The sequence below is a fragment of the Stomoxys calcitrans genome, chromosome 2, assembly GCF_963082655.1.
Source record: "Stomoxys calcitrans chromosome 2, idStoCalc2.1, whole genome shotgun sequence".
Lineage (NCBI taxonomy): Eukaryota > Metazoa > Arthropoda > Insecta > Diptera > Muscidae > Stomoxys > Stomoxys calcitrans.
Window position 1 is genome coordinate 51620465 of NC_081553.1, and position 27883 is coordinate 51648347.

The window sequence follows — 27883 nt, forward strand, 5'->3', positions numbered from 1 at the left end:
AAACCTTACACGCATAATGTACCATATTTAATTAAAAACAAATAATATTAAATTAAAAAGAGATTACCATTGTGTAGTTATAAATCATGCTAAAATAATGAACGCATTACAAAGGTCATTAAAACGTTTATAATGCACAATTAGCTATAGTGGCGGTCATAATTGTGGTAACTTGAGTGATTTATGGAATGGAATTTTCAAAGTTTAAACGAACAGGTGAGAGAAATTGTAATTATACAGACGGAAAAAATATGATTGCTAAGTTTAAGAAAAGTATTTTTGAAAAAGTAATAATTGGACAGTCATCTGTGAAGTAAAATAAGAGTCAATCAGCGATCAACATTTGAATCACATGGTCATGTCCGTTAGCATATAGGAAATTAAATTTAAACGTAGCATCTTAATTTTAAAGTTTCGGTACATTGGCTCGTTTTCATTGCTAAGATCCTACGATTAAGGAATCGTATTAAATTTTGGTACAACTGTTTAACTCATTACTAAAGAGTTTAAAGTATTCTTTTATGGAACTTTCAACTCAATCCACATGAACATAACAACATTTGACTTCCTTTTAGAATCTCAGCGTTCCACACTAGGACGAACGAATTGCGTTCGTTGTGTCTAAGTGTTATTTTCGCTGCTGCATCCACGTGTATTAGTGTGTCTCATGTACGCTGTGCATAAGCAGTTGAAGCAGAAACCTTTCTCCTTCACTACTTTCCTTCTCTTGACCACTGGCATGCGAAGAAACTTTGGACAAGACTAGATGTAGATCTAAATTTAAGATGTGTAAAATATGTGAACGGAAGAATACAAAAACAAGTTAAGCATTTGGCAAAACACAAAGCTTGACCAAAGGGCGAGTAAGTACCCCACTTTGAGTACGTATCTCAGCAACTCGGACGTTAGAATATTTTCTGGGGAAAACATCAATGGTTTTACCTGGACACCATTCACTAGGCGGAAGGTCCTCTTATTCAAGGCAGCTCCTCTTAGCAGATGACCAGGATTTAATGGAAGCAGATCGAAAGGGTTCTCAGTCATGGCAGAAAACGGTCGAGAGTTTAGTACACTCTCTATTCGAACAAGAAGTGTCGAAAACTCTTCGAACGTTAACTTTGTATTGGAGGCCACTTTTCGAAAATGAGACTTCATGCTCTTTTCAACTGCCTCCCACAAACCACCCGTAGGCGTTGCATGTGGAGGTATAAAGTGTCACGAAAATCCGTGTAAGTTATATTTTTCCGAGACAGATTTGTGAACAGTTTTAAGAAAATCGTTGAATTCTTGAGCTAGGGATCTACCAGCTCCAACAATATTTGTGCCGTTGTCAGAAAACATTTTGTTGGGAAATCTTCGTCGTCCAACAAATCGATTAAAGGTAGATAAGAATGCCTCAGTAGAAAGCTCCGAAAAAAACTTCCAGATGAATGACTCGAGTAGACAGGCATACAAAAATTGCAGCGAATCTTTTAAGTAGTCTCGAAGTGTTGGTGAATGTGAACGAAAATGTGCATCTCTCTGTAGAAAGCGCGACCATGAGTTGACTACTTACACGATGCTTGTAAATTGTACATGTTTTGCAGTTTCTCACACAGTGTTTATGGTACTTTTCAGTCATATGATGTAAAATTCTTTGACGGTTTGAATTCCCATTTCTGGGCTAGCTCGTTTTTGAAATTTCCTTGTAAATGTAAATGGAAATATGTAAAGGGTGATTTTTTTTTGCTATTGTCTTTTTGCCAACATTGGTTTAAACAGCTCACGCACGTTTCGTGTTATGTTTCCAGTCATAGATCATTAGTTTGGTCTATAACTTAACCATGAATCGTCTTACAAACCAACAACGCTTGCTAATTGTTTAATTTTATTATCACAATACGTGCTCTTTCATCGCGCGCTTCTTTCATTTTATAAAAGAAGCTAATTTTTGGCTCAATGGGTACGAAAATGAGCAGAATTTTCGATTTTGGAGTGAAGATCAGCCAGATGCATTGCAAGAGCTACCAATGCATCCAGACACAGTTTGGTGCGGTTAAGGGCTGGTGGCATCATTGGAACGTTCTTCTTCAAAGATGAATCGTAAGGTGACTGTAAATGGTGAGCCCTACCGTGAGATAATATTCAAATTTTTTTTATGTGGTTTCAACAAAACGGTGCCACATGCCACACAGCACACGTAACAATGGACTTATTGAGAGGCGAGTTCGGTGAACATTTTATTTTATGTTCGGGACCGGTCAAATGACAGCCTAGATCGTGCGATTTAACGCTTTTAGACTGTTTTTTGTGGGGCTATGTTATAGCTCATGTCTATATAGACAGCCCACTTCAATTTACGCATTGGAAGACAACATTGAAGCATTTATTCGTGAGATACCGGCCCAAATGTTGGAGAATTGGACTAAGTATGCCAGATGTGGGCTTAGCGGATGGACCGTATCTTCAAACATTAATTTATATGGACCGTACTATCGATTCAAATAAAGATTTTATGAACTTTTCATGAATTTTTCTGAATTTGTTGTTTTTTTTATAAACATTCCTAACCATGGGTTTTTCGTATGGTAATGTATGGTCCATGCCTTTTATTTCACCCTTCTACTCTACTCTATTTACACTTTGGGAGCACCACTTTAATATACAGTCCACTCGCAGCTACTTGCTATCCAACTTGTATATTGTTTAACCGGCTTCAACAAACCGATTGGGGCCATACTTGGTTTGGTTGTTGGAGACTAAAGTGGAATTCATTGCGCAAAATTTCAACCAAATCGGAAATTAATTGCGACCTTCAGAGACTCAAGAGGAGTATAATCGGCAGATCGGTTTATATAGAGCTATGTCAAGTTCTAAAACAATTTCGACCATACTTAGCACAGTTGTTAAGAGTCAAATCAAAACAAATCGGATCAAGGTCAAGATCCAGGATCGGTTTATATGGAAACTATCAAAACGTGGGCTGGTATAGTATAGTGGGCTGATATAAGTATTCGTGCAAAATTTCAAGCCCCCAGCTTTATTCCTTGGAAAATTAGCGTGCTTTCGACAGACGGATGGACAGAGCTAAATCGACTTAGAATCTCAAGACGATGAAGAATCCATATACTTTGTTGGGTCTCAGACAAATATTTCTATGTGTTACAAACGGAATGAGGAAATAAGTATACCTCTCCGTCCTATGGTGGAAGGTATAAAAATCAAGAGATCGGTTTATATAGAAGCAATTTCAATATATACACCGTTTAAACCAAATTTAATAAAATCAGTTGGAAATCATGAGGGAAACAATTTTTTCATCCCAATCGGATGAAAAATGCACCCTCTATAGGCAAATGCAAAATGCAAATTTTGCCAATGATCATTCCATGAACTAAGGAACAGGGGCAAACTTCTCACATATCAATGTGTGCAGTCCGATTCAAGTTTAAGCTCAATGATAAGGGGCCTACTTTTTATAGCAGAGTCCGAACGGCGTGCCGCAGTGCGACACCCCTTTGGAGAGAAGTTTAACATGGCATAGTACCTCACAAATGTTGCCAGCATTAGGAGGGGAAAGACACCGCTGAAAATTTTTTCTGATGGTCTAGCCAGGATTCGAACCCAGGCGTTCAGCGTCATAAGCGGACATACTAACCTCTGCGCTGCGGTGGCCTCCGAACATATATTGTATATGGAAGCTTTTTCTAATTCAGAACCGATTTAAAGCAAACTTCTCAGATAATGGGTAGTCGTCGAGGAAAGCGTGATGCAAAATTTTGGCTAGATTGGTCAAATAATGCGCTTGCAGCGGCTCTTGGGGTGAAAATCGGACGATATACATATATGACAGCTATATATAAATCTAAGCCGATTTCTATGAAATTCGCCAGTAATATCGAGGGTCATAAGGAAATCCTACCTGCCGAATTTCGACAGAATCGCTTAACAAAAGTCCATTTGCAATATTACTGCAAATGGGAGCTATATCTAAATCTGAACCGATTCCAACTAAACTTTACAGATACTGTAAAAGTCGTCAAGGAAGGCGTTGTACAAAAATTTTGCGAAGATTGGTCAACAAATGCCCTTACAGCGGCTCTAGGAGTGAAAATCGGGCGATATATACGTATATATATATATATATATATAGGAGCTATATCTAAATCTGAACCGATTTTAATGAAATTCAACAGTAATTTCGGGAGTCAAGAGAAAATCCTTCCTACTAAATTTCAATTGGTCAACAAATGACCATTTTATTGCAATATTACTGCAAATCGTACGAACATATATATGGGAGCTATATCTAAATCTGAACCGATTTCAAACAAACTTTACAGATACTGTAAAAGTCGTCAAGGAAGGCGTTGTACAAAAATTTTGCGAAGATTGGTCAACAAATGCCCTTACAGCGGCTCTAGGAGTGAAAATCGGGCGATATATATGTATATATATATATATATATATATATATATAGGAGCTATATCTAAATCTGAACCGATTTTAATGAAATTCAACAGTAACAGAGAAAATCCTTCTTACAAAGTTTCAAGACAATTGGTCAACAAATGACCATTTTATAGCAATACTACTGCAAATCGGATGAACATATATATGGGAGCTATATCTAAATCTAAACCGATTTCGAGAAAACTTCTCGGATACTGTCACAGTCGCCGAAGAAAGCTTTGTACAAAATTTTAGGAAGAATGGTCAATAAATGCGCTTGTAGTGTCTCTTTCATATATATATACCCTGTATATATATATATGAAAGATATATCTAAATCTTAACCGATTTCCATGAAATTCACCTGTAATGTCGAGACTCAAGAGAAAATCCTTCCTAACAAATTTCAAGAGAATCGAATAACAAATGACAATTTTATTGCATTATTACTGCAAATCGGACGAGCATATATATGGGAGCTATGTCTAAATCTGAACCGATTTCTAGGAAATTAACCGGTAATGTCCTTCCTGCCACATTTCGAGAGAACCGATTAACAAATGACAATTTTATTGCATTATTACTACAAATCGTACGAATATATATATGGGAGCTATATCCAAATCTGAACCGATTTCTATGAAATTTGATGGTAATGTCGGGAGTCATAACAAAATCCTTCCTGCCACATTTCGAGAGAACCGATTAACAAATGACCATTTTATTGCATTATTACTGCAAATCGGAAGAATATATATATATATGGGAGCTATATCCAAATCTGACCCGATTTTTTCCAATTTCATTAGGCTTCGTCCCTAGGCCGAAAAACATGCCCATACCAAATTTGAAGACGATCGGATGAAAACTGCGACCTGTTCTTCGTACACAAATTAACATGGATAGACGGAAGGACAAACAGACGGACAGACAGACAGACGGACGGACATAGCTAAATCGAATCAGAAAGTGATTCTGAGTCGATCGTTATACTTATCAATGGGCCTATCTCTCTTCCTTCTGGATGTTACAAACAAATGCGCATTAAGTTATAATACCCTGTACCACAGTAGTGGTGTAGGATATAAAGAACTTTCTGATATTACCACTTTTATGACCACCACTGCATAAGCGTTAACAATGAATAAAAACATCCAAAACAAATAAAAACAAAATTAGATAGGCAGTTATTAATTTCAATCAAATGAAAATCAGTTTGCAATAAAATTAAATCAGCAACAACTGTGAAACAAAACAAAACGTAACCAAGTATAATAAAAAAAAAAAACTTTCAAATAAAGGCATATCCTTGTCATTAAAATCCATCATTATTATCAACAATAGTGATTGAAAAAAACATCATCAACAATGTCAGCGTCATTATCATCAGCATCATCACCCTCTCAAGCAGCAACACAAAAAACTACAAAACAAATAGTTACATATAAAAAAAATATATATATAAATATATTTTTTAAATACATAAACAAAAACAAACAGCAAGTTACAAACTTACAAAACCAACTTTATGGGTTTCACAGCATCAAAAAATAAATAACCGAACAAAAACTAAAAATATAAATCATAATATTAATAATTAAATAAAAACAAATATGACAAACAGTCACACACCTAGACGCAGAGAAATAAGGCGAATATGTGTGAAACTATCTCAACAGACAGATGACAAACAAAACACATACATATGATATGGAAATATAGCATGTGTATGCTTAAACATACATATGACAACAACAAAAATTTATTTACATTATAAAAAAAAAATCAAAAAGTGACAAAACGAAAACTGACATGAAAAATATGCACAGAAAAACATAAATGAAAAAAATTTGAAAAAAAAAATTAAGGAAGAACAAAATCATGCAACTAACGACAAACTTGAATGTAAATGTAAATTTGTAACATTATTATAAATAAAAACATATAAATATACATATATGACTAACACTTGCATATATAACATAAAACAAATATCCTACCATTTCCTCCTTCCTACTCCTACTCAACTCAAAGGCAAACAGATATTCGGATATCGATTTTAATATTACATGTCAATTTTTGTTCAATTATTAAGATTCAGAAAATGTTATTAAAGCATTTGAAACATGAATGAAAGCAAGTAACAACAAAACTCATACAATATAATGGCAAATAGTTTCTTTTCTTTTTGCTCTCCTATATTGATATGTATGTACATATGTATTTGGCTTTGTGGATATAGTTATTTATCTGCCTAGATGTCAATATCAATTAAGTTTTATTTTTTTCCCCCTCCTTAATGTAAATAGTTATGGTATTTACTTTTCTAAGCACCAACCTTTGAATGTATTGACTCATTCTTTTCGAAGCTCATTTCCGTTTCCTATTTAAACATGACATGACATGTTGAAACTTTTGATTTTCCTAATGCCATGTAACACTCTTAATTTTCTTCAAATATAAATTTAACATTGACATTAGTTATTACAGCTACACAAATACTTTTAATTGCAGTTGTAAGAATATATACTTACAACATTAACATTAATTATCATTAAATAATACTTTAAGTATTACCATAGGCTAGTTGGACAAAGTAGAATAGGTAAAATATTGACAACAAGAGATCAAGATGTGTTTTTGAATTTTAAGCTGTAATGTGGGAAAGATTTTGCACTGGTCAACAGGTAGATAAAATGAAAAACAAGTAACAAGTAAAATCGTGCTAAGATCGGCCGGGCCGAATCTTATATACCCTGCACCATGGATCGCATTTGTCGCGCTCTTGCCAAGGTATAAGAGATACACGATATAAGAGATTTAAGCAAACAAAGGATGAAAGAAAATAATTGCTATTTCATTGGAACAATATCAAGTTATAATTCATTTCGGACCATAATTGAACTGAATATTGGAGACCATAGTAAAAGTCATTGTGTAAAATTTAAGCCAAATCTAGTAAGAAAATAGGGATATCGGTTTATAGGGGAGCTGTATTAAGCTATAAACCGATTCATTCCATATTCGACACGTATGTTAAAGGTCATGAGAGAAGTACCCTACCCGCTGTACAAAATTTCAGCCAAATCGGATAATACTTGCGCCCTTTAAGGGCTCAAGACGTCAAGACCCCAGATCGGTTTATATGGCAGCTATATCAGGTTATAAACCGATTTGAACTATTCTTAGCACAGTTATTGAAAATCATAACAAAACACCTCATGCAAAATTTCAGCCAAATCGGATAACAATTGCGCCCTCTAGTGGCTCAAGAAGTCAAGACCTCAGATAGGTTTATATGGCAGCTATATCAGGTTATGGACCGATTTGAATTATTCTTAGCACAGTTATTGAAAGTCATAACAAAACACCTTTATTATTCGATTCTGCTGAAATTTGGCATAATGACCTATGTTAGACTTTTTGACATCCGTGCCATATATAGATCTATCCATATTTGGATATAGCTGCCATAAAGACCAATATTCATTTTTACAAACTTGAACAGTGAATTGTATTTATTAGATCACTCAATGTCCGTGCCGAGTTAGGTCCAAATCGGACCATATTTCGATATAGCTGCTATGGATTCATAAATGATGCATTACCTCGGCCCGGTCGAACTTAATTCCTTTATACTTGTTGGTTGTAATTTATGCCATCATTTTTATAACCACCACCGAAGGATGGGGGTATATTCATTTTGTCATTCCGTTTGCAACACATCGAAATATACATTTCCGACCCTATAAAGTATGTGTATATATTCTTGATCAGCTTAAAAATCTAAGACGATCTAGACATGTCCGTCCGTCTGTCTGTTGAAATCACGCTACAATCTTTAAAAATAGAGATATTGAACTGAAACTTTGCACAGATTATTTTTTGGTCAATAAGCAGGTTAAGTTCGAAGATGGGCTATATCGGACTATATCTTCAAATAGCCCCCATATAGATAGATCGGCCGATTTAGGGTCTTAGGCCTATAAAAGTCAACATCTTTCTTTAATTTTGCCCTAATCGGTTCAGATTTGGATATAGCTGCCATATGGACCGATCCTCCGATTTAGGGTCTTAGGTCCATAAAAGCCACATTTATTATCCGATTTTGCTGAAATGTGAGACAGTGAGTTGTGTAAGGCTCTTCTACATCCTTCGTTAATTTGGCCTAGATCGGTCCAGATTTGGATATAGCTGCCATATGGGCCGATCCTCCGATTTAGGGTCTTAGGCCCATAAAAGCCACATTTATTATCCGATTTTGCTGAAATTTGAGACAGTGAGTTGTGTTAGGCCCTTCCACATATTTCTTTAATTTGGCCCTGATCGGTTCAGATTTTGATATAGCTGCCATATGGACCGATCCTCCGATTTAGGGTCTTAGGCCAATAAAAGCCACATTTATTATTCGATTTTGCTGAAATTTAGGACAGTGAGTTGCGTTAGGCCCTTCGACATCCTCCGTCAATTTGGCCCAGATCGGTTCAAATTTGGATATAGCTGCCATATGGGCCGATCCTCCGATTTATGGTCTTAGGCTCATAAAAGCCACATTTGTTATCCGATTTTGCTGAAATGTGAGACAGTGAGTTAAGTTTTGCCCCTTGACATACTTCTGCAATATGGCACAGATCGGTAAAGATTTGGATAAAGCTACCATATAGACCGATCTCTCGGTTTTAGGTTTTTGGGCCATAAAAGGCACATTTATTGTCCGATGTCGCTGAAATTTGGGATAGTGAGTTATGTTTAGCACCTTCACATACTTCTGCAATATGGCACTGTTCTGTAAAGATTTGGATATAGCTGCCACCTAGACCGGTTTTAGGTTTTGGGGCCATAAAAGGCGCATTTATTGTCCGATGTCGCTGAAATTTGAGACAGTGAGTTGTCCAGATTTGGATATAGCTGTCATGTAAACCGATATCTCGATTTAAAGTCTCGGCCCCGTAGAAGGCGCACTGAACTATGGCTATTGGCTACGACAGAATATTGGCTATGACAAAATATTTGTTCCACTAGCCGAACGTAGAATAGCGTTCAAAGCGCCTCGATCTTCTGCGCTCATTCCTTACACCAAGTTTCGAGGTGTCTTCCACAACTTGATCTTTCCATCGGGCTTTTGGTCTTCCCGGTTTGCGTGTACCACCGTGTTTGCCTTCAAAAGACTTCTTTGCTGGAGCTTCTTCATCCATTCTGACAACATGACCTAGCCAACGCAGCCGTTGTATTTTGATGCGTGTAACTATGCTATCGTCGTCATACAGCTCGTGGTTCATACGTTGTCTATATTCTCCGTTAACGCAAACTGGTCCATATATTTCACGAAGAATCATTCTCTGAAATACTCCAAGCACTGCCTCATCTGCTTTCACAAGTACCCATGCTTCAGAACCATATAACAGCACGGGTAGTATCAGTGTCTTGTAAAGTGTAGTCTTCGTCTGTCGAGAGGTGGCCTTATTTCTAAACTGCTTACTTAGTCTAAAGTAGCATCTGTTTGCCAGTGTTATTCTTCGCTTAATCTCAAAACTGGTATCATTCGTCTCGGTTACGGCGGTGCCGAGGTAGATAAAGTTACTGACTGTCTCAAAGTTGTGGTTCCCAACTTTCTCAATTTTCTTTATCTGCTCGGTTAGGTTGGGCAAGGCAAGACTATGTTAGGCTTTTCGACATCCGTGTCGTATATGGTTCAGATCGGTTTATTCTTAGATATAGCTACTAAAAAGACCAATATTTTGTTATACACAATTGAACAATGACTTGTACTTATTAGTATTTGGTCCAAATCGGAATATATTTCGATATAACTGCTATGGGACATAAGGTATGTAATATTCACCGGATTTAGATGAAAGGTGGTTTACGGTGGCCCGGTCGAACCTTACACCTTTTTACTTGTTTGTATTTTCTAATAATTTCTTAATTTTAAAAATCCGTTGTCTAGTGCAATAAAGCTTTCACAGCTTACGGTTATTTAAAAATTTATTATAAACACAAAATTACCAAAACACACTCAAATTAATATTGCAGATAAAGAAACGTATAAATATATTTATATATATATATAAATTCAAAACAAAAGTATATGCATAAGTTGTTAATAGTTACATTTAATGGCTCCAACTAATTCTAAACCCAAACAAATATTGTCCTTCCATTTTTCCTTAATGACAACATATTCTTATACAACACACAAAACTCTAATTTAAATAAATATATATATGCATATATGTTAACTATATACATACTCTTACAATTCTAAAGTCTAATATAAATATTTCATCCTTTTTTCCTCCCCAAAGCAAAAAAACACTATATTCTAACCCAAAACTTACACACACATGCAAGAAGAAGGCATGCAACTAGCTATAAATAACTAAAAATTTAAACTAATACAACTAATAAAAAATTATTATTATTATTACATAAATGTATGTTTAATTTTGAAACAAAAACAGAACAACTTTTTACTAAATGTCATTACTACAACTAAACAGCCAACCAACAATAATAACAAAACTTTATTCGGCCATGAGATAGGCAAAGAGAAAGTATAACAAATATTTTCATTGACATGCCATGCAACAATAATAATAATAAATGCATTAAGGAATCTGCTGCATCTCAAACGACAAAAAAACCAAAAACAAAAAACACAATATAATAAAATATATAAATTTCAATTTTATCTCCATGAAAGTAGAATTTGTCATCCAAGGAATGTGATTTTCTTATTTTTGAATGATGATGATGACAAGTGAAAAATGATGAATGAATGGAACGAAGAATATCCTTTTGCTCATGTTGAAACAAAACAACAAAAAATCTCTTTTTAAACTGCTCTGAATGAAATCCTTTTTGTGAATATTAGAATGAAAGAACAAATATTAAAAGAAAATATATATACAAAAAAAAAAAAAAATAACAAACAAATCGGAATTGTCATATTTATCCCTGTACTGGTATATTTATATGGCAAAATAAATATACAAAAAAATAATAAAAAGAATGCTAGAGATGCAAGAAAAATATTTATAAGAGTAAGATGAACATTTGAAGGAAATGATTTAATGTATGAACTATTGTGTATTAAGATTTTATGAATGTACAACATTTCATTCATATTTTATTTGGGTTGTTTCATAGTTTCTATGCTCTCTTTTCGTTTTTCTTTTTTGGTTCTTTTAATCTTACCTCCTACAAGAATTGTAGCAGATGATGATTTGAGTTTTGATCCCTTAGTTAAAGCAAATGAAATGACACACAAGACAAATGTATTGAAGTAAGAAAACAAAAAAGGAACAAAACCAAACAGATTTTTCTTTTGTGTATTGCATTATTCAATAAAGTGATGAGTTTTTTACAGAAAGATATAAAAAATTAAAAAAAAAATGCATTTTGTTATCATTCGAAAAGGATTAAATTTGGTCAAGGTTTTCAGGAATTTTTATCATAAATGTAAAAACTATCAGTAAACTACATTTGGAGAAAGAAGTTCTTCGTTAAGGTCATGTAACTACAGGGAAAAGTAACAGAAAAGAAGAGAAACAGATTAAAGGTGCTGGATTTTGGAAATATAACTAAAACCAGTAAGGAAGGGCTAAAGTTGGACGGTGCCGACTGTATAATATCCTACACCTTTCCTATAAGTACAATGTGGGAGCTATATCCAATTCTGAACCAATTTTTATGGACCGCGGCGAGCAAATATGTTCAAACTGTAATAACTACGGTTGACAAATGACAACATTATCTGCCCAATTCTGAAAAATCCCTGGGAATAAACTCCCAGGGAATTAATGTCTCCCTCGAATAAAATTTTTCTATTCTGTTTGAATGGGGAGAGGGAATTTCGAATTCTAGAAAACACCTGTTTTGCTTCAGCTGTTTTATTTTGGCCAAACATTTTACTATTATTTTTTGGAAAAAGAACATAAAATGGAAAAATAAGCAAAAAGTAGTTATAAAGGTTGATAAAAAAAGTTTACAAACATGTTTACTGTTGCTTTTGTAATGTTTGTTTTAATTTTTGTGTGTTTATTAGTGCACAATTATGGCATACAGCTTGTCACCATATTTATGTGCTGTGATAACAACTTTCCGTCTTCATCCAACAAACGTGTGCTAAATTAGATGCTTCCAGAGTGGTCTGGTAGATAGATTAAATGTGGCGTGTTGTCCCTGGTTGCATGCGGGGTACACATCCTGCATGTTGGCGTTTTCCCCTGCCAAAAGGAGTTAAGGCGGTGCCTGATACGCCGTTTTATCTAAAGGCCAACTTTTATGGAACTAGAACTTGAAGATCTAATCGACATTTCTGGGTGGCGGCCGCTTTTCTTGGTGGTTGGGACATAGCTGCTGGACATGCAGTGCCGCCGAAAAGCGACTTATGGATTTATTCTTACTCCTGAGGAGTAAATGCTGCCAAATGTGGCGCCAAGTATCTTTGTACAATAGCCCACTAACATTCCATTAAGGAACAGGAAGAAGACTTCTTGCGCGTCATTGAGTGCCGGCCGATTCTACTTTAAGCTCAATGATAAGGGACCCCCTTTAAGTATCCGACAGGGAACGGAGTGCCAATGTAAATGAAAAACTTAAGAAAATCGTCTATGTACATATTTAAACCGGGAGAACCTAATAAAATTTTTACTTGTTTTTGATGAAAAGGAGAAAAATAATTTCCATCTATTTTAAATTGTTCATAAGAGTAATAAGAAGTGGTACCATTATTTTTATAAAAACATAAAATTCACAATTTTTTATCCAAACTCCCTTTCATTTGTTTGGGAGAATTTTTGCCAAGTTTTATCGCCTCATTCTCCCTTTTATATCGATTCAGAATAGGTACTTTTTTCCCTGCGAGAGAGATTCCCATTTTCGAAGTTTGTTTAGAATAAGGGAAAGGGGATTAGGGAAAGAACTTCCAGTAAATTGTTTTCAGAATAGGGGAAAAGGGAGTAGGGAATAAAATCCCAGGGAATTGTTATTCAGAATAGGGCTGTATGGCAAATTACCCAAAATCTGACCAACATATACATGGGAGGTATATCTAACACTGAACCGATTTCGAGCAAACTTCTCAGATAATGTGGTAGTCGTCGAGGAAAGCGTTGTGCAAAATTGGTCAAACAATGAGCTTGCAGTGGCTCTTGGGGTGAAAATATGACCATATCCATATATGACAGCTTTATTTAAATCTGGGCCGATTTCTATGAAATTCTCCAGTAATATCGATAGTCATACGAAAATCCTTCCTGCCAAATTTCGAGAGAATGGGATAACAAATGAGCACTTTTTTGCAATATTTCTCGGACGAACATATATATGGGAGCTATACCTAAATCTGAACCAATTTCACTCCTCAGATACTGTGGCAGTCGTCGAGGTTAAATCGGGTGATATATATATATATATATATATATATATATATATATATATATATATATATATACAGGGTGGCTGATGAAAGCCGCTACCAAAAAAAAATGTAATAACTTTTTTTCTATTTAATAATAATAATTTAATAATTAATTTAATTAATTAATTAATTAATTTAATTAATAATAATTTAATAATTAATTTAATAATTTAATTTAACATGAATAAAAGAAAAATGTATTCCATACACCGAAAAAAAAATGTAGCAATATTCATCATTGTAGCAATATTCATCAGCCACCCTGATATATATATATATATATATATATATATATAGTTTGGAAAACATATATATATATATATATATATATATATATATATATATATATATATATATATATATATATACATACATATATATATATATACATACATATATATAATAAAATAGTCTTTTGTTAACCGAATTTTTCGAAAATTGGCAGGAGGGATTTAGATTTATATATGAGAGCAACATCTAAATCTGAACCGATTTCCCTGAAATACCCCAGTAATATTGAAAATCAAGAGAAAATCCCTCGTGCCAATTTTCGAAAAACTCGGTTATCAAAAGACTATTTTATTGCAATATTACTGCAAATCGGACGAACATATATATAGAAGCTATACCTAAATTTTAACCAATTTCAAGCAAACTCCTCACATACTGCGACAGTCGTCCAGAAAAGCGTTGTACGAAGTTGTGGGAAGATTGGTCAATAAATGTGCTATAAATGAGAGCTATATTTCAATCTGAACCGATTTTCATGAAAATCACCAGTAATGTCGAGAGTCGTAAAAACATTCTTCCTGGCAAATTTCCCGAATAGGTTAACAAATGACCATTTTATTGCATTATTACTAAAAATCGGAAGAACATATATATGGGAGCTATATCCAGATCTGAACCGATTTTTTCCAATTTCAATGGGCTTCGTCTCTAGGCCTTAAAACATGCCTGTAGCAAATTTCATGATCGGATGAAAACTGCGACCTTAATTTGTACACAATCCTCTACGGAGGACATTTTGCTACAGACAAGTCATCTATTCTCGAAAAAAAAAAAAACATTTTTGTACTTCTTAGCACTTTGACTAACTACAATAGTTACGAGGAGAAAATAAATTAATCATTGATATTATTAAATTCGTTAGGGAAAGAGTTAATAGTGTTCATGTGAAAGTTTATATATGAGAGGATAGCTGACACAAAGTGTTTTTGATTCCAAGCCCCACATTTTTTTGTGCCCCATGTGTCCTAAGAGCGTAAGGACCAAACAAAAACCTTTGCAAAATTTTAGCTCAATAACTAATTTTCAATAACTTTACGCACGGACAGATGGACAGAAACATGGATCGTCTAAGAACGATGATTTTCTAGATGATATTTTTAAGAATGAAGAAGACACGTCTCTTTTTACAATCTGGCAAGTAAAATGCTTTCACAAAGACAAGAAAAATGCGTACCCACTGCAAAAATAAGAGGAGTGACAGGCGTGGATGATATTGTGAAAAATAAAGAGTAAATATGAAGAAAAAACTTTCAGGCCGGTTTAAATTTAGGCCACCAGTTGGAAACTTAATCACAAGATTAATCTTTAACGCCATTTTAAGGTTATGGTTCTATCAATAAAAGAAAGATTGTGGAAATAAGGAACCTTACATTTTCTATATGTTTGTATGAGAAGTTTGAATCACTAACTGGATAACCAAGGATAAGGATATATAAGCTCAAAATTAATCTAACCTAAACCCATATGCATTTTTCTTATCTAACTAACTTGATTACTTTATAAGAGTATTTAGTTGCACTTTTGTTTTATTTATATAACCAATTACACTAAAAATTTTGTTTGCTTGTATATTTTCATAAAATTAGCTTACCAAAATATTTTGAAAATTTTGTTGATTTTATATGTTGTTTATGTTGCTTACGAAATTTTTTCTTTTTATTTCAATTTACTTTATTCCATATAGGGACCACCTGGCCTTGATGGTATGAAGGTAAGTCTGCTAATATCTGAAAAGAAAAAAAAAAAACATTTTATTAATTAAAAAATTTTTTTATACAGGGTGCTCAAGGTGAAACAGGCTTAAAGGGTGAACGTGGTGATCCCGGACTACCGGTAAGATATTTTTAAGAAGACAAACGAATAGATAGTAGTAAACAGATTTAACAAAGATTGCTGCATGTCTATATGGTTTCTAAAATGTTTCTATTGTTTTTCTTTTTCTCCCCTTTTTCTCTGTCTCTCGACATTTTATCTGACCTTCTTCCCGAAATAAAACTAACCCAAAATTTCTGTGTTTCTAAATGTTGAATGTAATGAAAACTGTCTACGTTTACAATGTAATGTAACAAAAACCTAAGGGTACTGATGGCATACCCGGTCAAGAAGGCCCTCGAGGTGAAAAAGGCTCTCGGGGTGATCCTGGTCCCCCAGGCAAGCGAGGACGCAAAGGTGATCGTGGCGATAAAGGCGAACAAGGTGTACCCGGTTTAGATGCACCTTGCCCATTGGGTTCTGATGGTTTACCATTGCCAGGTTGTGGTTGGAGACCACCTAAGGTTAGCATGAGTTAAACAAAATGATAAGAACACAAAAGACACAAATACACACCCTTGCTTCACCCAATTTTGGTTGCTTTCCCAAATGGTTTTGGTTTAAAATGAAAACCTTTTAAAAATTGACAAAATTAAAACTCCTAATTCCCAATGCTAATAACTTTCTTTTGTGTAATGGTTATAGTTATACTAACCCTGCAATTTTCTGTGTTTTTCTTTAATTGTGTCTAACACCAACCACTCTCAACTTCATCATCACCATCATCATCATCATCATTGATTTCAAAAACAATTTAGGAAACGGTTATATCAACACCGGTGCACAAAGACTATTTGCCCGATGTCACGGGTCCGGAGAGTAATAATGCCAGTGATTATGAACAAGAGGAGGAGGAAGAGGAACAAAATGAAAACGAAGATGAATACGATGAATATCAAGATAATTTACACAACGATTAAAATCATGGCACTGTCAATGAAAAGCCAAACCAGCAAACAAAAGCCTGATAATGCCCCCTTCGTTTACAACAAAACACTAAGGCCTACATGATGACTGGGGAGGGGGACTATGTGAAAAATATGACAAAGTGCTAAAAGCCTTTTCAGGCAACGATTAACAACATTTTAACCAGAATTACAAACAGAAAGCAAAACCGTTTCAAATGAACAGAAAAAAAAAAAACAATGACAAAACATGCACATTGAAGCTGCTTCCCAAGGGGTATGCCCCACAACCAGCACCACCACTTAAGGCCGCATTCATTGCATTTTTGTTTAAGCCACCAACAACTGCCAAAGGCAACAACCATTCAACCAAGCACTTACACATGCCGCTAACTCACGTGTCGCTTAGGCGACCATTAGCACCTGCTTTTTACACATTTTCCTGTCTGTATTTCTCACTGCACCGCCAAACAGTCAGCCAACCAGCCATGGCATTCAATTGCAGTGACATTTGTAATTAACATTTGTCATGAATGGACTAAAAAGGGTACTGGGAACCTGGAAACCCTAGGGCTGGCTACCACTACGCTATTGTAACTTATTTGCTATTTTAACTCTATGCCTTTGAGTAGCTTTACTAATTCTTTTTTTATATGAAATCTTTTTTTTTTATTTAATACAAAAAAACACAACTGCAAACTTTTAAACACCTAGCTAGCACCTTAGCATCGATTTTTATTTTATAATTTTTGTCGCTGTTGATTTGTGTATGGTGAAGGCTGTAACATCTAACTCACACAGTAAAGTATTGACAATTTGTTCACAAAAAAAAATATATTAATTATAAGTTATTTATTTGGTATGTCATGTGGTAAGATTTGATAATGAAAGCCGTGTTTAAATAATAAAAAAAAATTTCCTGATTCTACTTAACAAAAAATTTATAAAAACATGAGATTTTGTATGAATTTCTATACAACTTTGAATTTTGCACAGACATTTCAAGACATTTTGGCAGTTACTAACCATTAGCCGAGCGCAGATCGTAATTCATATTAGAAATTTTATTGGTCCATGGAATTTACCAAGATTCTTTCTTTCAAACACTCCAAGTACTACCTCGTCTGCATATAAACACTTTCAAACACTCCAAGTACTACCTCGTCTGCATATAACAAGACCGGTGGTATTTATTTCTAGTACAGAGTATTTTTTGAAATGGTTAGTTAAGACCTTGGTCTGTACGCGAACAGAGACAAAAAAGTGAAGACCCACAATATCTCTTATACTAAGAGAGTTATTCGCACAAGGGGATAGAATCTAAAAAAAAAAATAGTAAAAAATCTGCATTTGAGGATGGACAGAGATACATAATTCTTTGAAATTTGGAATGGTTGGAGCAGAGGTTATTCGCATAGTATTTTGTTACGACTCCCAAAAATAGTGCAGAATATGGTCTGAATCGGTCTATAATATGAGGGAGCTATTCCCTTGTAAACCGATCGCCCGATTTGACAGTTAGAGCCCCTAGAAGTCGCAATTGGGTTGAAATTTTGCACATAGTGATTCGTCACAACTTCCAACAATTGTCCCAAGTGTAGTCTAAATGGATTCATAATTTTTACCTGATTTGGTTAGCAGATTCCATGATAGTTCCCAAGATTCGTTCCGGCCGAACTAAGCACGTTTTTATACCCTACACCATAAGATGGGGGATATACTAATTTCGTCATTCCGTTTGTAAGTAAAGCTAGGCGCTTGAAATTTTGCACAAATACTTCCTATTACTGTAGGTCGGTTGGGATTGTAAATGGGCCAAATCGGTTCATGTTTTGCTATAGCTGCCATATAAACCGATCTTGGGTCTTGACTTCTTGAGCATCTAGAGGGCGCAATTCTTATCCGATTTGGATAAGAATTTTTGGAAATTTTTCACGTGATGTTTTGGTATCACTTCCAACAACTGTGCTTAGTATGGTCTAAATCGGTTGATAACCTGATATAGCTGCCATATAAGCCGACCTTGGGTCTTGATTTCTTGAGAGAGCGTAATTCTTATTCGATTTGGCTGAAAAGTTGTACGTAGTGTTTCGGTGTGACGCCCAACAACCGTGCCAAGTGTGGTCAAAATCAATCTATAATCTGATATAGCCGTCATAAATGAAAATGACTGAAATCTTCTAGGAACCGAACAAGGATGATCGAGAGACCGCTTTGCATGATTATAGACTGATTTGGACCGTATTTGGCACAGTTGTCGGAAGTCATAATAGAACACCACGTGCAAAATTTCAGCCAAATCGGTCAAAGATTGCGGCTTATAAGGGCTCAAGAAGTCAAATCGGAAGATCGGTTTATATGGGGGCTATATCAGGTTATTGACCGATTTGGAGTGTACTATAAAGAGTTGTAGGAAGTCATAACAAAATTTCAACCAAATCGGACAAAAAATGCGTCTTGTAAGGACTCAAGAATTCATTCAGGAGATCGGTTTATATGGGAGCTATATCAGGTTATATAGACCGATTCGGACCGTACTTGGCACAGTTATTAGAAGTCATAACGGAACACCACGTGCAAAATTTCAGCCAAATCGGACGAAATTTGCGGCTTGTAAGGGCTCAAGAAGTCAAATCAGTAGATCGGTTTATATGGGAGCTATATCAGTTTATAGAGCGATATGGACCGTATTAGGCACAGTTATTGGAAGTCATAACAGAACACTATATTCAAAATTTCAGCCAAATCGGAAAGAAAATACGGCTTGTAAGGGCTCAAGAAGTCAAATCAGGAGATCGGTTTATATGGGAGCTATATATCAAAGCAAAATTTCAGCTAAGTCGAACAAAAGTTCCGGCTTTCCGGGGCTTAACAAGTAAAATATTGGGTTGCCCAAAAAGTAATTGCGGATTTTTTAAAAGAAAATAAATGCATTTTTAATAAAACTTAGAATGAACTTTAATCAAATGTACTTTTTTTACACTTTTTTTCTAAAGCAAGCTAAAAGTAACAGCTGATAACTGACAGAAGAAAAAATGCGATTACAGAGTCACAAGCTGTGAAAAAAATTTGTCAACGCCGACTATATGAAAAATCTGCAATTACTTTTTGGGCAACCCAATATGTCCATATCTGGACCGATCTGGGCCAAATTGACGGAAAATGTCGAAGGGCCTAACACAACTTACTATCCCAAATTTCAGCAAAATCGGATAATAAGTTTGGCTTTTATTAGCCTAAGGCCCTAAATTGGAGCATCGGTCTATATGGCGGCTATATCCAAATCTAGACCGATCCGGGTCAAACTGACGAAGGAAGTCGAAGGGCCTAAGACAACTCACTGTCCCAAATTTCAGCAAAATCGGATAATAAATGTGGCTTTCATGGGCCTTAGACCGTTAATCGGAGGATCGGTCTATATGGCAGCTATATCCAAATCTGGACCGATCTGGGCCAAGTTGACGAAGGATGTCGAAGGCCCTAACGCAACTCACTGTCCCAAATTTCAGCAAAATCGGATAATAAATGTGGCTTGTATGAGCTTAAGACCCTAAATCGGAGGATCAGTCTATGTGGCAGCTATATCCAAATCTGGACCGATTTGGTCCAAAATGACGAAAGATGTCGAAGGGCCTAACGCAACTCACTGTTCCAAATTTCAGCGAAATCGGATAATAAATGTGGCATTTATGGGCCTTAGACCGTTAATCGGAGGATCGGTCTATATGGCAGCTATATCCAAATCTGGACCGATCTGGGCCAAGTTGACGAAGGATGTCGAAGGCCCTAACGCAACTCACTGTCCCAAATTTCAGCAAAATCGGATAATAAATGTGGCTTGTATGAGCTTAAGACCCTAAATCGGAGGATCAGTCTATGTGGCAGCTATATCCAAATCTGGACCGATTTGGTCCAAAATGACGAAAGATGTCGAAGGGCCTAACGCAACTCACTGTTCCAAATTTCAGCGAAATCGGATAATAAATGTGGCTTTTATGGGCCTATGACCCTAAATCGGAGGATCGGTCTATATGGGGTCAGCTCAATATCTCTATTTTTACAGGCTGTAGCGTGATTTCAACAGACAGACGGACGGACATGGCTAGATCGTCTTAGATTTTTACGCTGATCAAGAATATATATACTTTATAGGATCGGAAATGGATATTTCGATGTGTTGCAAACGGAATGACAAAATGAATGTACCCCCATCCTTCGGTGGTGGGTATAAAAAGGCGCAGCGTAGCGGGCCCGGGTCAGCTAATTTTATATATAAGAATACGTTCGTGGGCTGGCAGAGGCTTACTTATTCGTATTTGAAGAACTAAACAGAGGTGGCCACCGTAGCGCAGAGGTATGCATGTCCGCATATGACGCTGAACGCCTGGGTTCGAATCCTGGCGAGAATATCAGAAAAAATTGTCTGCGGTGGTTTTCCCCTCCTAATGCTGCCAACATTTGTGAGGTCATATGCCATGTAAAACTTCGCTTCAAAGAGGTGTCGCACTGCGGCACGCCGTTCGGACTCGGCTATAAAAAGTAGGCTCCTTATCATTCAGCTTAAGCTTGAATCGGACTGCAGTCGTTGATATGCGAGAAGTTTGCCACTGTTCCTTAGTGGAATGTTCATGGGCAAAATTTGCATTTGATTGTACGGTTAAACCTTGTATCCTTAACTTTACTTAAATGCATTGAGTCTTAAATACCGTCGAATAACTCTTTAGTAATGGGTTGCCCAAAAAGTAATTGCGGATTTTTCATATAGTCGGCGTTGACAAATTTTTTCACAGCTTGTGACTCTGTAATTGCATTCTTTCTTCTGTCAGTTATCAGCTGTTACTTTTAGCTTGCTTTAGAAAAAAAAGTGTAAAAAAAGTATATTTGATTAAAGTTCATTCTAAGTTTTATTAAAAATGCATTTACTTTCTATTAAAAAATCCGCAATTACTTTTTGGGCAACCCAATAGATTATACTCAATGTTTCATTATCAATTTTTACCACAAAATATATTCGAAATTATTTTTCTTATAAATACTCCTAATTTATAACCCAATTTAACAAAATTAACAAATTTTTCATAATTTTTTCAGGAAAATTGGCAAGAATGGATTAGAGAGGAAATAATACTAATACTCAAGAGTATGCCAAAAATTCGACGATAGATTTCTGAGTCAATCCGAGTATTTCCTGCCCCCTCTTGTCACTAAGAACACCATAAAGCTTTAGATATGCACCCTTTTGCTAGAGAGATCGAATAATGAGATCGAATAATGACTAAATGCAGCAGCTTTTCTAAAACTGGACACTACTTTATATATGCAATATTTTCTTTCCCTTATATTTATATAGCATTTTTTTTTAGATTTCTCTCTAAGATAAGAATCAAAATAATCCCATATAAGAAATTTAAAAAAACAAAATCAAAAGTATTGTTATTTTAAAGTATAAAATTGTTACAAATACTTCCAAGTTAAAAGTTATAAAATAATGTATGTCGTCTTACAGAAAAAAAATTAAATATGTAATATACATATTTTGTACTGCATTTTATAGCTTTACTACATATTTTTTGTTAGAAGTTTAAGTTAAGAAAAAAAAGAATGTTTAAGAGATTTGAATTACATTACATTTTTTAATTTTTATAAAAATTTTAAATAAAATATATTTAATTTCCAATACTTCTATAACTTACTCTTAATCATTTTAAAATTAAATAAAAACATATTTACAATATCATTATAAACAATAAAATAAACTAACTCATAGTTGTATTCATTAAACATAATAATCATTAAAATTTATTGTATAATTATTACTCCTCTTTTTAGTGATTTAAGCTAATATCGTTCTTTAACTTTGTCACAATAACAGCTTTTTTTTCTATTTCATAATATTTGATTGTTTATTGTTAAATTAAAAAAAAAAAATAATAACCGATTATATTTTAATAATTTAGTGTGTGAATCTTTATTTTTTTTAGAAAATAAGTATTATCATGTCATTTAGGTAGTTAAGTTAGTTTTTCACGACAATTTTTAAGTGCAACATATTCGAGATTCATTTTATTATCTATCCATTTTGAAATTTATTTACTTTAGAATTCCCAGAAAATCAATTTAAAATCAACCAAACTTATTCATTTTAATAAATTATCCACATAACGAATCTGAGTTTCTATTATTGAATGGATGTGATTTTGTATACCCTACACCACTACTGTATACCCTATACGACTACAGGGTGTTATAACTTAGTCTATTGGTTTTTAATACCTACGTAGAAGGTAGATACTGGTAAGTTGGAATTGTAAATGGGCCATATTGGTCCATTTTTTTTTATATATCGGGTTGCCCAAAAAGTAATTGCGGATTTTTCATATAGTCGGCGTTGACAAATTTTTTCACAGCTTGTGACTCTGTAATTGCATTCTTTCTTCTGTCAGTTATCAGCTGTAACTTTTAGCTTGCTTTAGAAAAACAGTGTAAAAAAAAGTAAATTTGATTAAAGTTCATTCTAAGTTTTATTAAAAATGCATTTACTTTCTTTTAAAAAATCCGCAATTACTTTTTGGGCAACCCAATAGCTGCCACACAAACCGATCTTGAATCTTGACTTCTTGAGACTCTAGAGGTCTAAATTCCCATCCGATTTGGCTGAAATTTTACACGTGGCGCTTTGTGATGACTTCCAAAAACCGTGCTAAGTATAGTTAAATCGGTCGATAATCTGATATAGCTGCCATATCTCCAGATTGAACTTGAACATGATACGCAAATGTAAATTTGCCCATGAACATTCCATAAGGAGCAGGGGCAAACTTCTCACATATCAATGAGTGCTGTCTGATTAAAGTTTAAGCTCAATGATAAGAGGCCTATTTTTTATAGCAGCGTCCGAACGGCGCACAGTGGGCAAATTTTACCTATGAAATACCATGCTAACTAGACTAACAGTTTAACAATATAAGTGCCTTTATCTGAATCCCATATGATCTTTATTGGTCTACGAATTTAAGTTTGGATGTAAGGTGTACTTCATTCTTAAAATACTGCATTTCAGACGATATTCTCATGGTGTGTGAGTTAGTGGTGTTTTCGGGGGAGAGGTGGTCTCCCCCGATACTTGGTCCTGAAAAATATCAGCATAGTGCTATTCTCTCAAATACCATTTATTTTAACCCCATATTGCCATTGACTTAAGAGGAGTTTATAGGATGAACCGTCCCCCAAACACATGGCCCCAAAATAGGTTATCAATCTCAAATACCTTTCACATATTATATATTGGCAAGGTCGAAAAATGTTTTCCCTTTGGGGGTGTTTTGGGAAAGGGGTGATGCCCTAAATACATGATCCTACATTTGAATATCAAATTCGTATTCTACTGCCAAAAACCATTACTTGAGCCCCATATTGCAATGGTCCGTAAAAAAATTGCTATTTGTGGGGTATTTTGGGAAAGGGGTGGACCCCCAGAAAAATTGGTTCCGAAAATGGGTATACATTTTTGCTCTACCACGCAATACCTTTCATTTAAGCTCCACATTGACATGGTCGGTAAGTATGCCCGATTTAGGGGTGTTTTGGGGATTGGGATGGTCCCCCAAACACTAAGCCCGGAAAATATATCAGCAACATGTTCTATTCTCATATAACTATATATCATTTATTCGAACTCCATATTGTGATTGGTCTCAAAATTGGATATCTAATTCGTTTTCTAATCACATTTAAACTCCTTATTGTAAAAGTCAGCAAATATTTTTGGTTTGGTGTTTTGGCCCTAAAAACTATGAATATTTAGTTCCACTCTCTTTAAGACCCAAATTGTCTTGGTGAGCAAATACGTCCTATTTTGGGGTTGTTATGGTGGTAGAACGTCCGCTAGACAGTTGGCCCATAATGTTGATATCAGATACGTGGTCTATTCCCACATACCTTAAATTTGAGCCCCATATTTCTATGTCGGCAAACATGACCGGCTTGGGGGGTGTTTTGGGGAATGGGCGGCCACTCACTGAGTTGGCCTTGAATATGTATATCGGATTCGTGTTCCACTCTAAAAACCCTCTTATTTGAGCCTCATATTGGAATAGTCAGAAAATACTTACTATTTGGGTGGTATTGTGGGGGTGGGGTGGCCCCATAGACACTTTTCCCGAATATTGATATCAAATTCGTGATTTACTCCCAAAGACCTTTTATTTGAGCCCCATATTGCTAAGGTCGTAAATTTGTCCCCTTTGGGGGATGTTTTTGACTTGATCCCATATTTGGATATCAGATTCTAATTCTACACTCAAATACCTTTTATTTAAGCCCCATATTCCCATAGTCAGTAAATAAGTCCTGTTTGAATGGTGTTTTGGGAAAGGGGTGGACCCTCGGAAACGTGGTCCCACATTTGGATATCCGATTTGTATTCAACTCACAAATACCTTTCATTTGAGTCCCATATTGCCATTGTCGGTAAATATGTCCGATTTAGGGGTGTTTTGCGGCTTGGGGTGGTCCCCATAGCACTTGGCCCGACAATTGGATATGAGATACGTTTTCTTATCCTAAATACCTTTCTTTTGAGTCCCATATTGTGATTGGTCTAAATATATGTTTGGTAGGTTTTAGGGTGGGGCAGCCCCCCTAGGTACCCTATCCGAAATTTGGATACCAAATTTATATTTTTAGGGTAGTTTAGGGTTTTATGGAGCACACAAAATTTCGCTTAAATCGCACCTCTCATCTCCGAGATCTGGCGTTTCTCAAATTAGGGTAAGGGGGAGGGTCCGCCGCCCCTTCAGATATCAAAACATGTAGTACAGCACGGGGTCATTATGCGCAGTCTGTGAAAATTTCAAGAAAATCGGTTCAGCCGTTTCAGAGTCTATAAGGAACACACAAACAAACAAATCTACAAACAAACACAAATTGATTTTTGTATATCAGATATATATATATATATATATATATATATATATATATATATATATATATATATATATATATATATATATCAATTTATGTTTGTTTGTAGATTAGATATATATATCCGGGTCAATCCGGTACTGCCACCTCAGTGTACGTGTTCTTCTTTTTTCGTCATGGAGGAGGCACATCCCGGAGTTCCTTCTCCGCACTCTTCTGCTCCGTGCCGGGATTGAAAAGAACCGCGGACCCTGGTTCTGTTCGGACCGCCTTCATCATCGGTCGGTGTCGGTGAGGTGTAACCGGTGCATGGAGTGGGTACATTTCCGATCTTGCTCTGGCCTCACTTCACTACGGGTGTATTGTCATATTGGCTATGTCGCAAGGTGCTGTGCGAACATAGCCATCAGTGGGTCACAAGCGTCGTCGTCGCCTTCTGCGTCCTTGTCGTCGGACTATGTTACCCCCCCCCCCCCCCCAGACCTCTCCCGTACGGCAATTTAAGCAACGGCAGCATCCCAGCCCAAATATTGCCAGGCCAGTGTCGGGAAGTGTATCGCTCTTGCATTTAAACTACTGCAATGGACTTCGTGGCAAGGTCGATGAGATTGTGCACTTTATGAGTCGCAATAGCATATTGGTCGCAGCGATCCAGGAGACAAAGTTGACCAATACCTGCAGCTTGCACAGTTGTCACGGTTACAATATGCTACGTAGGGGTTGCCCAAGGAATGGAGGTGTGAGATTGGCCTTCGTAATACACCATTCCGTGCAATATAGACCTATCTCGCCTGCGCATGGCGCTAGTGATCCCTACATGGTATGCATGGGGATAGCTGTCTGTTCTGGTACTGCCGAGCTATACAACGTGTACACACCGCCGGTTGGTAGCTGTGTTCCTATTAATGGCCAGGCTTACAACCCCGACATAAGTGGGTTGCTATCTGGCCATAATCACCTGGTTATAGGGGACTTTAATGTGTATCACACGTCATGGCATTCTCCCCTAGGTAACGACCAGCGTGGCATAGCATTGGCAGAGCAGATTGAAAGCTCCACGTTTCGCACGGTGGGTGAGGATGCCACCACTAGGATTACGAGGAGGTGCAGCAGCTCGCCAGACATCTGCTGGCAAGCCGTCATCTCTTTGGGGTCAGACCACCTCCCCATAATTCTCACCATCGACCGACCACCTGACTTCATAACCTCTGAGCGCCGGACGTTTATCAATCATAAGAAAGCCGATTGGGCTGGCTTCAGAGAGTATACCAAACGCCGCTTCAGTCAACTGCCACCCCCCTGATGTGCTTGTGGCCGAGAGGAAATTCCGAGACATAATTAATGAAGCAGCCGCACGCTTTATACCAGCTGGTCGAATAACCCAGGTGCGGCCCAATTTTCCGGCGTAAGCAGTGGTACTCGCAGATAAGCCTGATGGGATTCGTGCTATGGACTCCGCTAACACCAGAATCAGCGAGCTGAATCTGAAAATAAACAGGGTAGTCAACGAACATAAGAGGAATTTGTGGCTGGAACACTTGGAGCAATGTAACTTAGGCACCGGTGTAGGCAAACTGTGGTCTACTGTTAAGTCACTCTCAAAACCGGAAGACGGGATGACAAGTCTTCAGTCACTTTTGGCGAAATATAACCGTGACTGATCCGAAGAGATGCGCCAGGTTGTTCAACCGTCAATTTATTGTGCATCCCGAGAGAGACAGGGCAAGGAGGAGAGCCATTCGCCGTATTCGTGGTCTCCGAGCCGATTAACAGCCATCACAATTTACCCTGACCGAAGTTACGAATGTCATCCGTAGCGCCAAATCATCTAAGGCGTTGGGCCCCGACGGAATTTCTACATTGATGTTGAAGAATCTGGATTCACCTGGAGTTGAGTACCTTGCCACTGTCCTCAACCTGTCATTGAACACTCTTATAGTTCCCGATGTCTGGAAAATGGGCAGAGTGATCCTGCTACTGAAGCCTGGTAAGGACCCGAGTTTGGGGGAGTCGTACAGACCGATCTCCCTTCTCTCACCAGTGGCTAAGACGCTTGAGGCATTACTCCTCCCGAGCCTCGTAGGAGAATTTCCATTCG

The 27883-nt window shown here is 36.3% G+C and overlaps 1 protein-coding gene across 1 annotated transcript in view; it reads left to right on the plus strand.

Moving 5' to 3' along the window:
* The window catches only part of LOC106082129 (collagen alpha chain CG42342), a 685565-nt gene extending 663348 nt beyond the window's left edge, over positions 1-22217 (plus strand). Inside the window, exons 13-17 of the mRNA XM_059362423.1 lie at positions 15831-15857; positions 15926-15979; positions 16225-16422; positions 16717-17663; positions 21955-22217. Coding sequence (XP_059218406.1) covers positions 15831-15857; positions 15926-15979; positions 16225-16422; positions 16717-16878 — 441 coding nt within the window. The 3' untranslated portion in view covers positions 16879-17663; positions 21955-22217. The remainder of the gene's footprint in view (positions 1-15830; positions 15858-15925; positions 15980-16224; positions 16423-16716; positions 17664-21954) is intronic.
* Positions 22218-27883: the final 5666 nt, after the last annotated feature.